The sequence below is a fragment of the Haplochromis burtoni genome, unplaced genomic scaffold, assembly GCF_018398535.1.
Source record: "Haplochromis burtoni strain Fernald_Lab_line unplaced genomic scaffold, NCSU_Asbu1 Contig_18, whole genome shotgun sequence".
Taxonomy (NCBI): Eukaryota; Metazoa; Chordata; class Actinopteri; order Cichliformes; family Cichlidae; genus Haplochromis; species Haplochromis burtoni.
The window spans coordinates 2050446-2067094 of record NW_024582379.1 but is presented as its reverse complement, the minus strand read 5'-3'; the positions used below and the strand labels follow the sequence as shown (position 1 = coordinate 2067094).

General features: G+C 38.9%; 1 protein-coding gene across 2 annotated transcripts in view; it reads left to right on the top strand.

The window, feature by feature from the left end:
- The window catches only part of LOC102309063 (netrin receptor UNC5C), a 181502-nt gene that overhangs the window by 108757 nt on the left and 56096 nt on the right, over window positions 1-16649 (top strand). For both annotated transcript variants that reach the window (XM_005916218.3, XM_005916219.3), the window contains exon 4: window positions 6787-6890. In XM_005916218.3, coding sequence (XP_005916280.1) covers window positions 6787-6890 — 104 coding nt within the window. The remainder of the gene's footprint in view (window positions 1-6786; window positions 6891-16649) is intronic.

Below are 16649 nucleotides of genomic sequence, written 5' to 3'. Positions count from 1 at the left end.
CACTCAATCACAATGAAATTATAATCAATTTGTTTCTCTGTCTAACTGCACTGTTTTTTTTAAAGCAGAAAGATTTTTTACAATCAGAACAATAACAGAGATTAACAGGAGAAAATGCAGAAAAGTGCTGCTCCATTAAAGCATGATCGCAAAAGAATTAATCCTGACAAACTTTAAGCTATGCGTGTGTACATTTAAGACCAATCAGCATTTTATTAGAAACTACTGGCCAATTATGCTGCTGCTGCGTGTGTGTGTGTGTGTGTGTGTGTGTGTGTGTGTTTTGGGTATGAAAATAGTTTTAATCGTTTGATTTAATGACCTGCCAAGAATTTTTTTAATTGACTCCATGCCAAGACAGAATAATCTAATGACATGGTAACTGTATAGTGAGTTACAATGATTGCTTGCTATAGCTTTCAAAGCTCTGCAGGCTGTGGCTTGTTCTTCCTCTTTGGCACTCTTCTTTGTGTCCTGTGGTTCACTGATCTGTTTGAAGTTAGCCCATGTTAGACAGTGATAGATGGCTTTTGTTATCAACTGTTAAGTATTTTTTTGGAAGTCTCTGCTCTTGTCTACACACGATACATGAACTACAGTACTTCTGAGGTTAGATTGGAAATTTACAGTGTTTTGGACTTGTGTTTGTCAAATACTGTTTTCAGCAAAACCATTATTTCAGAGTCGATTTACACACAATGTAGCATTTAACCCTAATATTAATATTTAGAAAGTACCAAAGATATTCGAATAAATTGATAAAATGGATTACGTAGATAGGCAGTTAACTGGGTGGATATGTGGATGGATCACTTTGCCCTCTTGACTCTAAGCTGGATGAGCAGCTAAGGAAACTGACTGATGGAGGGATGAATTACTTTGCCATAAGCCACTGGTCCCTCCTGCTTCCCACATTACAGTCATTACAAATGCAAAATAATTGAACTGAGTATATCTATAATTATATTTTAACTAGGCAGAATGAAAATTGGGCTGCCTGCATCACAAAAGATGTGTAAAAAGCACGATGTGGATATCATAAACTTGAAATAATTTGCATTGCAGTTATCTGCAACTGAAATGCAGATAAGACTTTAAAAGTACAAATCCACAAAAAAAACATCTTTGTTATAATAACAAGAGAACAAATGTAATTTCTTTCCACCATAGCCATGGCTTAAGTGGATGGTTATCATTTAACGTTTTAATTTCAGATCCATTTATATCCCATTTTTCTGATGTTTATTAAATGATATCTTCTTCTTGTATCACCTGCATCAATTTGCTTTTCTTCTAAGCCGCAGGTCTTCTTTCTTCTTTTTTTAATTACAATCAATTGTGAAGGACGTGGATGCACAAATTATCCTCTGAGAAAGCGAAGGAGACTCCTTTCCTCCTTTTTTCCCAAGAATCTCACATTGCTCTTTATTGCTTGAGCAGCTGCATGAGGGGAAACCAATATGATTTGGCATTGGTAGTATACAGGCAAAGACACCCATTCTAGATAATTGCTCTGAATGTGCTTATGTAGAGGTGCCTGAGGCAACAAACTAACCACAAACATAATAACAGTCTTACTTGAGCAATGGAAGAAGAAGTTTCAGAGGGAGAGGAAAAGAGGGGGCGATGATGGACTCGAGGAGAGGGAGATGAGGAGAAAGGCAACGAGGAGTTTATGCATGAAGAGGTCATTTTTGAATAAATGCTGACACTCTTTTACTGTACATATGAGAGCGTTCCCAATGAAGAACAGTGCACAAGGTCTCTGCTTCTCAACTCTGCTGTAAATCTAAAAAGGTCTCTCAAGAATGTAGCCATGGTTTTGTTATATTTATGAATGAGTGAACTGGGTTCAGTGAAATGATTCGGCTATACCTCCTGTTTTGTGCATGCAGTAATTTTCCTTGGGCACATGTGTGCACAGCAACACACATCTGTGGCCCCCAGTGTCACAGACACAATGTCACAGACACTTAAACCAAAGCAAAAAAAATAATTAAATTAAAAAAAACACACAAACAAAGAAAAATCCCACCTTTCAAATAAACATGTACTCTTGCTACCAAACTGGTGACAATTTGTCAGCCATAAGTTATCAATGTGTGTAAATGTGTGTGTGTGTGTGTGTGTGTGTGTGTGTGTGTGTGTGTGTGTCTATTCATCCCCCCAAGCAGTTTGCTTTAATCTGCTTTAATTTCATTCTCAATCTTTATGGAAATCAACTCACAGCCAACTCCTCATTTCACCATCTCCCTTACTAATTAAGACTAGGAAATTGTTCCTGGAATTGCCTGGCATAAAAGAAGTGTCTCATGCCTCAATCACTTCCCCTTTTTTCTTCTTATGTCTACAGTAGTTTTATTTATTTATTTATTTTTTTGCACATTTGAAGGCATGTATGAAAGTCTATTTATTTGCACCACTGTGAACATCATACCATGTGTGCTGTTGTCCCGTCTGCATGTGTGCTGTGCCAGCTTGTTTGTCCTTGTCTCCAGTGTCTATTATTTGCCATAGTATCTCTGTGCCTCTGTCTTTCTTTGTCTTTCACTATTTGTTCCTCTACGTGTGTGTCTGTGTTGTGTGGGTAGCCATGTGGTGGATTTAGGGCTAAAGCTTTGGGTGATTACTCCCATAATGAACCATCATGCTCTGTTCAGGCTGTCATCCCCCACAGGGACTTGACTGTATTGTGAAGTTATCATTCAGCCCCAACAATACTCTGTGTCCTCACATAACTCTCTTCACTGATATGACTCTAAGCATGAAATCTGATTTGATTCATATCACATGAAAGTAAACCTCACTGTGTGGTTGGGATAAAATCACATAGTTATAGGTTACTACCTATATTAGTGTACATCGGAGTAATAGCATGTTTACCGCTAATGCCTTGTTCATATATTTGGACTTGAATGACTGACGTGCCACAGGACCTGGGCGATGTATCTGACCCTTCCGTTGTGTTGATCTAGTATTTGCTGAAGGCTCATCAGAATTGGAAGGGTGGGGTTCAAGAAGAGAAGCAAAGAAAAAAGGCTGAAGAACTGCACTGAAAATCAGTCGTACTGGGGGTCTTGTCCAAATTGGTGGAACTTTGAACACAAAAAAGTTTGGTTAGATTTTGATCCACCATGCAGTACCATCTGGAAAGTGTCTGATTGGCAACAGCTCCATTTTTCAGCATGACAATGATCTCAAAACACAGTGCCACTGCAGTGAAGGCATACCTGGATAGAAAAGCACACAGTGGAATAGAGTCAGTCATGAATTGGCTTCCCCAGAGCCCAGACCTCAACATTATTGAAGCAGTGTGTGATCATCTTGACAGAGAATTGAACAAAAGGCATCCAACATTTAAAAAAGAGCTTTTAATGTCATTCAAGAAGCCTGGAGAACTATTCCTGAAGACTGTATTTAAATAAATTACATGAAAACTTTCCTCAGGCTCAGTTGAAGAATAAAATTGGTCATACCAAATGTGGACGTTCAAGTTCGTTAGAATTGTACAAAGTCTTTTTCTGCCTTATATATTGTATTTCTATTTATTTTTTCATATAAAAAAAAAGGTGTGTGTGTTTGTGAGAGAGAGAGAGTGTTAGAACAGCATATGAAACTTGTCCTTTCATTCCTCACGTAACTAATGGGCTAAACACAGTTTGATCAGCACCCTGGTCTCATGCTCAAACACTTGGCTTTATATGAATACAGGCGAGAAGGATTAATGATTCTGAATTCAAGAGATGAAAATTGATAAACAAGTGCTTTAACTCTTAGAGGGGACATTTTGTGCCATTTAGTTTTTTTGTATTTTTTATTTTCATGCTTTGGCCGCGGAATGAATATAGCTTATATTTGCCAGAGGACATTAATTTAAAACAACTGTTTTGTCTGTTCCTTAAATTAGCTTAAAATGGCTGTACAAAAACAGCCACATTTTATCCTAAGGCCAAAAAATGCCCCATTGAAAATCATTACAAGTCATGCAATTTTTGATCCCACATCTTGACATGATTGTTGATGGTATTATTGCTCAGGTGATTTATGCAGCCATGGTTAGAAGTATGAGTTTTTTTGGGACTTGGCAAAACTGTGCAGCACACTGGAGGCTCTGGACATGAGACGCAATCTTTACACTATGTAAAGATGGAGGAGGTCTCAGAGGTAGAATCAGACCAGCCGAAGTCCAACTCTGACTCATCTGATGCTGAGAGTGGAGAGGAGATGGTTGAAGTAGTGACAGAGCAGACTTCTCCTTCTCCATTTTTTTTGTCATCCCCATATTTTGGTCTCCCACAAAGACTGGAATGTACTGTTATGTCCCAGCAGCCAGAGGTTTGATCCCGGGACTTACGCACCATGCCACCAGCTATGCGCTGGTGCTGATAGATGTATTAATGTATATTTCAGGCTGAAGCAGTTTTAAAAGACTGAGTCATTTAAAGTGAAAAAAATATGACTATATAATATGTTTAAAGAAGTCTTTGAAAAGTTGGCATTTTTCGTTCTTAGGGTTAAAGGAGTCAAGATTTTTAAGGCTCACCTAAGAGTTAAAAAGGCTTGCTCCCATTCATTTTCTTTTAAAGACATGTTTGAGTCATGAGAACAGAGACATAGTCAACGTTGGACTGATGATAAGGAGGTTTGGTGGATTACTGATTTTGTGAGAAATAAAGGACACAAATGAAGACGATACAGGGTGGTTTCATTTTTATTGGATGAGTTGATTAAGGCAACGTGGACATGAAAAAGACTTCAGACCAAGCAGATGGTTTTGGTGTTTAAAAAAAGAGACAGTCTTGCTATTGCTGCCAACTTTTTTGGCTCTCATCTTTCAGCTCCCACCTGCCATTCCAACTTCCACCTTCCCTTTCTCCCCTTCCCATTTTGCCTTCTCTTTCACTCCTCCACCTTCCATGTCTTTTTAGCCACTGTAAGGTGAATGCTCTGATGAAATACCCAGAGAGTGACTCAGAGTCGATTGGTTCAGCATTAAAAAATGTCCTGTCTAGTGTGTGGCTGTGTGTGTCCACAAATGGTGTACCACTGCTGACGGATAAGGTGATTAAGAGTACACCTGGGAACCAGGAAAGCAAAAGTATTCAAGGTTAACACACATAGACGTACATACAACATGGACACACACGCACGCACACACACACACACACACACACACACACACACTGCTCCGTCCTATGAAAGTTCTCTGTATGGTTTTAAAAAACTAAGGGCAGAGGACATATTACCTGCAAGTCTTTTTCCCCCAACCAACAAAGTTACTCTCAAACTTTTGAAAGTTAAAGAAAAGATTTTTACCAGTTTGCCACAGCTACAGGAAGCCATGTTAGTAGTATTTAAAATATTATTAAAACACCAACATTACATTTCTCACTCCATTTTCTTAAGGTATGCAACAAAATAATCCATCACTCTGACTTGCTGAAATTATTTCAATTATTTAGACTATCATCCAGTTACAAATCTTGCTTTTATTTGCACTAAAGAGATGTGAATGTAAGTACTTTATTTAAAAAGTAATTTGCAGGAGAAAAAAAGCACATTGATGTTGCCATATTACACACTTTAGAAGTTACTGCACATCCAAAAGACTAGATGGAAAAATTAGTGGTCTCTTGCCTCATACTCCCACACCAACTCTATACATTCGTATGGAGAAATCCACTGCATTTGATCAGCACCATAAATAAAGTGACCTGCTAAGTCCTGCAATGCTGCCATCTATCTCGTGTTACAGCGTGCCTTTATGAGCCGTTTTCTGTGGCAGGCTAATTATTTTTACATGTGTTGAGCTCAACTTCGGGAAAGGGATACACGATTGCAGTATATCATAAGGCAGCAGACTAGGGAGGTGAGCAGAAAGGCAAACTGTACTTCCAATATATGAAACGAATCAGAGGGCAATGTTCAATTAAAAAAAACACACACACACGCACAGACCAATATAGAAAAACTAGTGTTAGGTTTCCCAGAGCAGTGAGATTGTCTGAAAGTTCATAAAATTGTGTAACTCACTGTAAGAAGTACGAGACCATAAAAAAGATCAAACATAAACTTTTAGTGTTTTTAATGTTTAATGTAAAGGATGCATTTTCTCTACCGTCCCCTTTGCCACAGTTCTGTTGTCCTGGTTCGTTGTCCTAAAGTCGTCTACTCTGAGCTTTTTGGGTTTTTTTCCTTCTTCAAAATGAAAACGGCACAGTCCTTTCTGAAACATTCAGTGAAAGAACCAGCAGCACATTCCATGCTGCTTTGTAATGCTGTCATTTATAATGGCATGTGAACCATTAGCTTGAATCATTTATTGTCTTTGGCCTGTTGGAGATTCCTCAGCTTTCAGAAATCTGTATGGGAGGAAAGCAAGGTTAAACATTGTGCATTGCAGACTGGGTTTAATGTGTGAAGCTAAAGCGTTTGAAAGTATTCGGAGCAGTGACTGTACTTGTTGCGTGTGTAAGTGTGTGGTTAGCTTTGTGCATCCTTGTGCAAACTAAGGTAACTAAGTGTTTTTTTCTTGTTGTGGACTGAAGAGTGTGAGAAGTCAGCTGATGTTTGCTGTCTTCAAACACCCCCACCTTCATAATTACTGTGTCATTATTAAGTCAAAATTAAGTAATGTCCCTGCTTTACACTGACAGAGCATTATCGCTAAAATGGTCTCCCTAACTGCTGAATCAGAGGAGGCTTTTTTGCCAGATGGCCTTGCATGATGTCTGGTTGACATTATAATTTGCCCCTAGGCATTAAGTTTCTTGTTTCTCTCCCCAGACCTGAAGAAGTCATTTGAACAAGAACCCCTGGGAAAAGAAGTATCTCTGGAGCAGGAAGTTCTGTTACAGTGTCGCCCTCCAGAGGGCATCCCAGCTGCTGAGGTATGTGCAGCGTAATCGCTAACTTCCACCTGAAGTGAATGTTAAGTAAGATGTGAGATTAGGAGGACTGCTAGAGCAGAACAAGGAAGTGACTGAAGAGAGGGGATGACAGAATGAAGACAACAATAGATGTAAAAAGGTATAAAAATAGAAATCATCAAGTGGAAATAACTTTAAAGTGCCACTGAAAAGTCAGTTATTACTTATGTGACACTTCTTGAAATTGCCTGGAACTTTGAACGACAGACAGCAGAACTGAGTGGTTTGATGGGTGCACGTGCTCCTTCACAGTCTGCAGTCGGTGGTTGAAGGCTGTGCTGAATAAAAATTTCTTGTGCCTTTTTGGCACATTTTGTTAAATTGATATTTTTTTACTATTACGAAGCCTAAATTTATAAGATTCAATATCTCCAAAACACAGCAGGGGTCAAGATAGCTTTCATTTGTAAATGTCTTCCATTGCAACTGGCATGGGGAATAAGCAGCGTTTAGTATTAAATGATTTGGTGTTTGTCATCCGACATGTTTGTATAAGATATTTTTTTGCGTTATCATGTCGAACTGCCAAAGGGGAAATCAGGAGAACGGCCTAAATCCTAGTTTAACTGACAAGTTTCCGGTACGCCAAGGTAACAATAATCCCAAAACCTAAAGTTTAAGCTGAGAGTTAAGTGTCCCCAGAGAGCCAATTTGAGTACAGGATGTGAAAAAACTCCAGTGAATACAGAGGTTTAGTCTGTATTCCTGTACATTTGCATTTTTATTGCACGTTCTTTTACTGTACTTGAGTTCTGCGGGGGAAAAAAAGACTGAAAAATGGCCTGAATTCCTTTATTTGCACAGATACAATACAGGTTTTTTTAGCAGTAGTTTTCTTGGCTTTCTGAAGGTCTTTTAAAGATTTTTCTTTGGACGTTAGCTGTTTTTTCACTCAAAGCCTGGACCTCGACATTACTGAAGCAGTGTAGGACAGCCAGCAAACAAAACACTGCCAACACCCAACGAAAAGCTTTTGAATGTCCTTCATGAATTCCAGAGAAATATTCCTGAAGTTCCCAACTTTCAATGGAGGATGACTCATGACTTTTGCACAGTTCTGTATAATGTATATAGCAGTGAAACCTGGACCAAAGTAAATTCAGATTCAGTAAACAACAAATAAATTAGACGATCTTTAACACTTGCCGTGCTCAAGACCAGCTATTCTATGAATACGTGTATTGCTAACACACACATACTCTTACTTGCCTTTACTATGTGAGATAATATTGTGAGGATATTGTCAGCACATGTGTAATTTATTCACTCATCAAACGTGTCACACAGTAAACACCCACTTTGGAAGAGCCACACATGTCACTTCCACTACCGTAGCGCTGTAACTACAGTGGAGAACACCATTTACAATTCACATCATTCTTTGCTTCCCTGGTTTCATCTGGCTGTGTTCCCACCTCAATGGATAAATACATAATTTCATTTAGTTGGTCACTGGGGAAGAGGAGCACGGCACTCGGAGAAGGCTGTTGTACAGGATAAGGAGTGTCTGAATCAGGTTTCAATCCTTGGGGTTTGATAGTCGTTTTCAATTGCAGCTAAGTACACAGCTCCCCTGAGAGAGAAACTGAAGGAGAGGGAGTGAGGGAGGCACTTAGACAGACCAGCATACAAAGTGAGGGCGAGTGTGGCAGAAAGGCAGAGATGAAGGACGGGTGTCAAGAGAGATAATGATAGAGAAATGAGTGGTATGGAAGAAAGAAAAAAACAGAGTGATCGTATTCTTCTGCTCCTAGAAATGAGTAATTCTTCTTTTGAGGGAAATCAAGAAAATAAATTTGTTGAGTTGTCACTTTAACAGTAGGAACCACAAAGGACATTTAAACATGAAGGCCCTTTCCACTCATTGTAGCTGACAGCAACACCAGCACATTAACATTGACAACTTTCTTCTTGGTAACCAATCTCATCTCTAATGACACACGAGTACCCCTACCTTATCTGCATGTCATAGCACATTTTATCTTTTGACACCTAACACAACACATTCATGCACAGAGGCATACACTCATAAATCTCATGGCCACACACACACACAATACACACACGTGGACTCTTGAAGCAATTTTTCCACTGTGTTCAATTTGCTACCTTTTCCCATTCTTTTTTCTGCTGTCATAATGGGATCTTGGAGCAAATGGATTGGTCTGTCTCCCCTGTCTGCTGAAGCTGATTAGAAGGATTTAGGTTTAAAACCTGCTGATGACCTCAGGTTGTAGCCCTGACTTTCTTTTTTTATCTTTTTTATCTGTTCTGACTTTCTATTCGTCTTTGTTCGTATCCTCTTTGCCATTCACATTCGCCATGTCCTCTTTCGCCTGTCCAATTCTTATATACATACATCCACAATTTTTTCCCTTTATGTGACAGTTCTTGTTACTGATGTCCTGTGACCTCTCTAAAAATGTTTTAATATAAGTTGACAACTGCTGTAAAGTTGTCAGTGCGACAGGGTTACGTGATAGCCACATTTTAACGCCCAGCTGGTATTGCATGGCTGTCAACATGAAGGACCCAACTCCTTGACCTTCCCCCGCTCAAAATAAACTCAAATTTAACATTAATATTCATCAAGTCAGTACATGATTATATAGAGAGTCACCTAAACATTAGGACAAATATGTGTGCAGATACAGCATTGGAATGCACACACACAAAGTATTATGGGACATATACGAAGAAAGAGATTAGCCAGTGATCATTTTAACTGCTGCCTGACGGCTAGCCTTGAGAGGTCAGGGTCAACCTAATCCGAGAGTGGAAAGAAAATGTCTGTACACCGCTGCGCTATTACAACCTTTTCACATTTCTCTGACAGTACTGCTCTTGTCAACAGTTAGTCTCCTCTACATGTTTTTTTCTCCTCTCTTTCACTCTAAAGCTCCCATTTGAAGCATTGTGAATTCCTTGAGACACATCTAAATCTCTTTAGACTGTGATAGAAAGCCTTTAAAAGCTGATGGAAAGCTACTGGAATCAGCGAGGAGGGTTCAGCAGTTCAACAGGAAAGGCTTTACGGACACAGACAGTAAATTCAGGAAAATCGTAACAGGTGCAGCACAAGGTTCAATGAAAAGCGCTTCCAGTGTAATTCACATTTTTCTGTATCTAAAACTAGAGCGTGGAGTCATCAGCAAAGTTTCTTGCTGGTGAAATTAAGCAGCTATTTCAAATAAAAACCTGAGGCACTGAGTGGTTCATACAAAGGTTTTTCGCAGAGGTCGTTGTCTTGAAACATGAAAGGGTTGGAGTGACCCCAAAGGCCAGGCAAAGCCAGTTGACTGCACATAGCAGGTGGGGATATGAATTAGTGTGTGTGTGTGTGAATATTTGTGTGTTTGCCTGTCTGCGTCTGTCTCAGTGTGAGTGATTACCCCAGCTGCAGTGAAATAAACACATCAGTGTGTGGTGACAGGCCCTCCATGTGTCCATCCCTAACACACACACATACATATGTGCACACAAACACACACACACACGTCAGACAGTAACTGTATATGCTTTTGGAGCATTGTCAAATTCCCATCACATTCTTAACCACTCAATCTGCACCCTAAATAAGTCAGAGCTATTCACAGGGATAATAGCTTACCACCTACCTCTGCATTTGTGGGTGTAACTTTTTACCTTGCAGAAAATAATTTATGAATAAAGTTGTCAATTTAAATTTTCACTGAGATTTTATTAAATAAAATATTGTGCTGCATTTACATCAACCATATATTCCATTACCTTGTTTATTTATTTACTGTTCACTATGGCATCGTGGGGCATTATTTACCCTCTTCCATGACATTTGAATTCAAGCTCCATATCGTGCCAAAGTTCTCCCTACTAAAGTGTCCTTGAGCAAAATACGCAGACAGCTGGCATCGCCCAGGTTGTTGTTTTAGCTTATCACAGCCAGCAACAGAAAGGAGACGTTTTACCTTCAGGCATAACCTACTCCTTCCCGAGAGGTAGCTGGGACATTCGTGGTATACAGATGTGTTTGTGTGAAACCAGGAGGCAAAGCTTTCACACACATATATGCATACACACACACACGCGACGCACACAAACACACAGGCATCTGGTTCCTAACTTCTTTTGCAATGACCGTCAATGTCGTTTTTTTGGGGGGGGGTTTTGTGAAGGACTTGCTGCGTTAACCAATGTGGAATAACTCTAGACATGCATTTGTGCAATAACCCGTCTGTGTGTGTGTGTTTGTGCGTGTGTGTGTGTGTGTGTGTGTGTGTGTATGCGTGCACGGTGTGTAACTTTGTGACGTAAATCACAGCAGACTTTTCTGTCAGAAGGCATCAGTGGCGTGGTGTGGCCAAAATGCTTATGGCTACCTCATTCTCACACTCGTACTGTACACAGACACAAGTCCATTTCGGGCCCCGCAGTGGCCATTGTTAACGTGTCACATGATGACGTTTACTAGCAGAATCTTTCCCGAGGTTATAGCTGTGGTGTTGGTGGAGTGCTTTTAAATGGACAGAGAAGGTGACAGTGTGAAATAAGACATGCTCTTATCCTGTCCAGAGGTGGAAGATCTCTTTTCCTTTTGCTTTCTTGATGTCATTCTGGGGCCTCTGTTAGCTAAATGGTGCAAGATCAACTCTTTGTAAGCTATGACTAAGTCTAAAAATGAATTTATCAGTAAAATATCCCTGCTTCTTGCATCAGATTGTCCATGAAAATGAATTTATACAGCGATTCATGCTGTAATATGTAATAGAGAAATAAAAGCAGACATGACTGGCACTTTTTACTTGTGTATTTTTTGATTAATAGCATTGGATGAACATGACATTTCCTTACATTAAAAAAAAAGAAGAAGAAAAAATGACCTGACCACTATACCAGAACAATGAAAGTCATTTTCATTGTGGCTGTTCTCTGGGGAAACACGTGTGCATGACAGACTCTGTGCGTGCCTCTGTGTGCGTGTTTTGTTGTGCACAAAAACAATTTATGTAATGCTGCCTCCCCAATAGATCCTTACCTTAATCCTCTTTGAGCTAGAATAGTAAGTCCCATGGCTCATCTCCCATCACATTTTACCTTGATCCTCAACCTCTGTCAGAAATCATCACCGTAATCCTCAGATTAGTCAGCAATCGTTTTTTTTTTTTTTATTTTGACGACCTAGGTGAATTATTGAAATGGTGTTAAGATTATTAAAATGCTGCTGTGATGATCTATCATTGCGCAGTAATATCTAAATGGGGAAAATGAGCAAGAGCACCATTCGTCTTGTTTTGGCGGTCCATGTAATGTAGTTGGATGTTGGTAATGCCGAGAGGGATTATGATCATCATCTAATGATGTATGGATTCTTACACGTGAATGGACAAATGGAAGAAGATACACATAGACATACATAATATGCTTTATCTGTTATGCTCCTTAACTGAATGTATAGCACAATAAGTCTATATAGGTCTACAAGTCTTTTATAATCATTTTGTATTTTATTTTTTTAAAAATGTCACAACTGAATACACATCCACACTCACAGAAAAGAGAATATATACATCCAGTGTAAGCTGTGATTCGGAGCCTTGGGAGGCTGCTCATCCAGTGATAAGCTGTGTCAGTAAATGCAGGCGTTAGTCAGATCCCACTCCAAAGGCAGCAGACTGTGCAGAACTGAGGAAAAATGTGACTTTTCCATTGCTAAACCTCAGCATCGCTTATCAGACGCCCTCTGTGCTATTCTGTTGACTACTCTCTGCTTTTATGCAGTTTTAAAATTAGTTTATCTCTGGCTTGTTTTCTCAGTTCATTTCCATTTGGTTCCAATCGCTGGTTCTAACTAGACCTTGAGATGCTAATATACAGCATTTTCTTCACAAAATATACTGCAAACAAATTGTTTTTTTGTTTTTTTTAAACATTCTTTCAGCTTTTCTTCCTTTTCCTGCGTTTGAGTTCATTTCGGCGCGCACGGACTGTTGCCAGATTGTGACTGGAACTGTTTTATAAAAATACGAAACCACAATGTTTATCTTGGCTTTTTTCGCACAACCTTTAGACTTGTGCTCTTTCAGCTCTCAGAGTGACTGTACTGTAACTATAAGCATTTACAGTATATTTGTCCGTCATCTGGGCCATTTACGGAAACTATCAATCAACATTCAAATAGTCAAGCTTCTCATTAGGTACAGCAACTCTATATTTTGCTTTTGACAACTTAACCTGCATCTTTTTCTCCCCCCTTAGTGAGTACAGGAAGTATGCGGGCCAGCAATGTAGTTATAGCTCCATGTGGTCTGAGGTTTGAGTCTTTTTGAATCTGGGACTTGTATGCATGGTACCAAAGGTTGAGGAGAGGACATAATGAAGGCTTTTGTGTAGATCCCTCCACATGTCTCAGAATAGGAAAACCACCTCTCTTATTTCTTTACCTCTCCAAATGCTTTAGCTAACAGTAAACTCATTTTAAAAAAATAACAATCGACTATTTTCGATTCATTTACTCTATTTCTTAGAAAATCTCTAAGATTTTCCCATCTCTGGTTTCTCATCTCTGTTATTTTGCTATTATGCCTTGCTGTTTTGTCAGTGTCTGCCACTTTTGTTATTCTGTCTGAATTTCTGTTTTTGTCTCTTTAATGCTTCCAACAGCTTTTGTTGACTCTCTTGTACTCTCTTTTCACTTTGTCTCTCTCTGTCACTATCACAGTCTCTCAGTCTTCCTCATGCACCCTGTCTTTCTTGACATAGTTCGAGACAAAGCTGTGGATTGATGGTAGCATGACAGTCTAGAGTGTACTGCATTGTCAGACAGCTACCCATGCTGCCCTCGGCAATCCTTGACAGTGTTGTCATGGATGAATGAACACACAGTTTTGACACGGGGTGCAACGGTGTCAAGTAACAAAACTCTCTTCTGTTCTGTCAAGTTTTATAAGTTGTTAGACCTTGTAAGTTTTCAAGACCACAGAAAACTTTTACACTTGTAAAGTTGCTCACATGAATCCATAACATCTACAAAAGGGTTCTAGTCATTGCCATAAATATTTAATGAACATGAAATCATTTAGGACCTAAAAATACTTCTCAGTCTTGCTGCTTGGAAAAGTTGTCAGATAATTTTATGTACTTAACTACAAGAGCAATTGGGACGGTAAATTCCTCAGTTGGGACTTAAGCTGGAAAACACTTAATAAGCCACGGCTTTAAATAATTGCTACCAATTAATTGCTTTTTACTTGCATAACTATTCAGTTAAGTAGACTTGTGAGTTACTAAAGGGGGTCATTGTCAGTGCACTTCATATGTTTTCCTTTTTTTATGTATTATAAATTCATCTTCTCATGAAATAGCAATTATCATTAGATGATGACTGTGTAATCATTAGAAGAAAATATCATTTGCAAAGATTCATGATCTGAAGCTGCCTGATTGTCTAAAACATTACTGCAGTGACCCTTTAATACTATTTGTATGTTTAATGGTGTTAAATCGAATATAAATACATTTTTTCTCAACTTTATTAACATGACACTTCTCACACATTAACTAATCAAACACTATGCCAAGATGCTTGTGGCATAATCCATGGTTTCCTGGTGTCAGAAGAAGGGGCCAGATTACTGCCCTTAGAGAAAGAGTGCTTCTATGCTTCTTCAGGATCCCATAAAGAAAAAAACTGTAGCCCATAACAACATCTGCTCCTTGTTTTTAGATTAAAATCACTGCTTCATTTTGAATGGCAGCTTTTGGAAAAATGTACCTTCAAAGACGGAGTATTGACAAACCTTATTATTCTTCTAAAATGTTCTTTTCAATGGCTAGACTCATTTGTTTTCATAGGAACAATATTATATCCATCTGTTCTTATAACTTTGGCAAACGTGCATGGAATGAGTCATGACTTTGCTAAGTCAATTATGTGTTCATGTATTATCAATTAAAAGGTAACATTCTAGTGGCTGTTTGTAGAAAAAAAATATTGTCAAGCCTTTTAGAAAGCCAACATTAGTCATTGCAAACTGAGAGAAATGATGATAAATCTCTGGCATTGAAGTCAAATACATTCATTACCTCTATTAAACTGTGTATGTATGAAATCTGTATGTAATTAAAAACGGTTATTGTATTTAATATCGAATTTTTTCCAGACAAAGGCAGCCAGGCAAATACGCCATTTTCCTACTCTACGCATCCATCAACAAAATCCAACACAAATAACGGAAAGGCCTCTAATTGCTCAGCTGACCAGGCTAATAAAACAAAGCTGATTTTGTTACTTGGTGGTTTTAATAACACTGGAGAGCTGGAGAGTCAATTAAAAAGGATTAGCATGCCCCCAATCAGCTCAGAGCCTCTTCATGCTTTAATGATTATAGAGTGTCATCAGTACTCCTACACTGCACAGTGAATCAGCTTTGACATCCGCATACAAACACTTTGCTGTAAAAGTATGAAAAGTGTTAGCTTCCCACTTGTAGCATGTACTGCCCGTGTACACATCCACACACATTTCTTTTTTTATATATCTACACAGACTCCCTTTGTTAGGTACCTGCTTTCGGTATGCGCAACTATTAAAAGCCAAACGATACAATGGTAAGAGTTAAAAAAACCTCGGTTTTCCTAATTAAATACATCTTCAGCTTTTAATTTGTCACTTTTAAACACTACCTTAACCATGCAGCCATCCACCTTCTAAGACTATGAACTGCTCACTCGCCTGAGTATAAAAGAGCTTGAGGAGTTAACTTCTGAGTCAGACACTACAGGTGTACACTAAAGTGCATAAATAAGTTTGGAATGTACATTTCCCCTAGTATTTATGTCATCTATATTTCTTTCTCCTTGTCTCTCCCTCTCTGCATCTTGCTTCCTTTCACCTTCCTTTGCATTCCCCACTCTTTCGTCTTCTGTTGTTCCCATTAGTGATGCTGAAGTACTTAGTAAAGGGGGGGGGGAAGCAAAATACATCACTGTCCAGAGATATAAAGCAGTAGAGACACAGCTACAGAGAGCTTCGACACTTTTGCTGCACTGACCCATAACCATGCACGGGGCTGTTCTATAATTTAGCAACCTGTCAATCAGTTGAGCAGTGACTCACAGCAACCAGAATAGTCGGTTAGATGCTACACTGCCTTTAAAGACTTGAGAAACCTCTGTAATCTCACCTAATGCAACTGCTCTTCTGTGAAACGTTTGTTGTGGTAAACAAAATGTATCTATTTTTTTCCATTTTATCAACGTATGCGTGCGACTATCTGTTTTTCTATTTAAATAATTGTTTGAAATATGAATGAGAATCCATCAATCTGTGAGGAACACCCAGCTGTTTAAATAAATAAATGAAGGCGTCGACCATGCGACTGCGGTCAAGCAGTCAGGCAGTTGTGTTCTTGCATATTATGACAGCTTGAATCTGTGTCACCATATTTCATATAGCTGCTATAAAAGTGTGTGCTGCAGAGTCGCTCTAGAATTATATTTCCTTGTGGCATTCTGGTTTTGCAGATGAGACAGGAACAAAAAGTACAGCATCTGGTATTGAAACGCAGGAGAGAACGACTCTAATCTTTTTTAATTTCCTAACTCTCAGTTCCTCTATGGCAAGTTAAATTGTTACCTTTTGAACTTTAGATTTTTGGAGGTTTTGATTCTGATTCCAGCTGTTACTAGGTCAGCATCTGTTTGGGGAAATGTTCCCTTGACTGTGTCTGAGCTGTTGAGTAG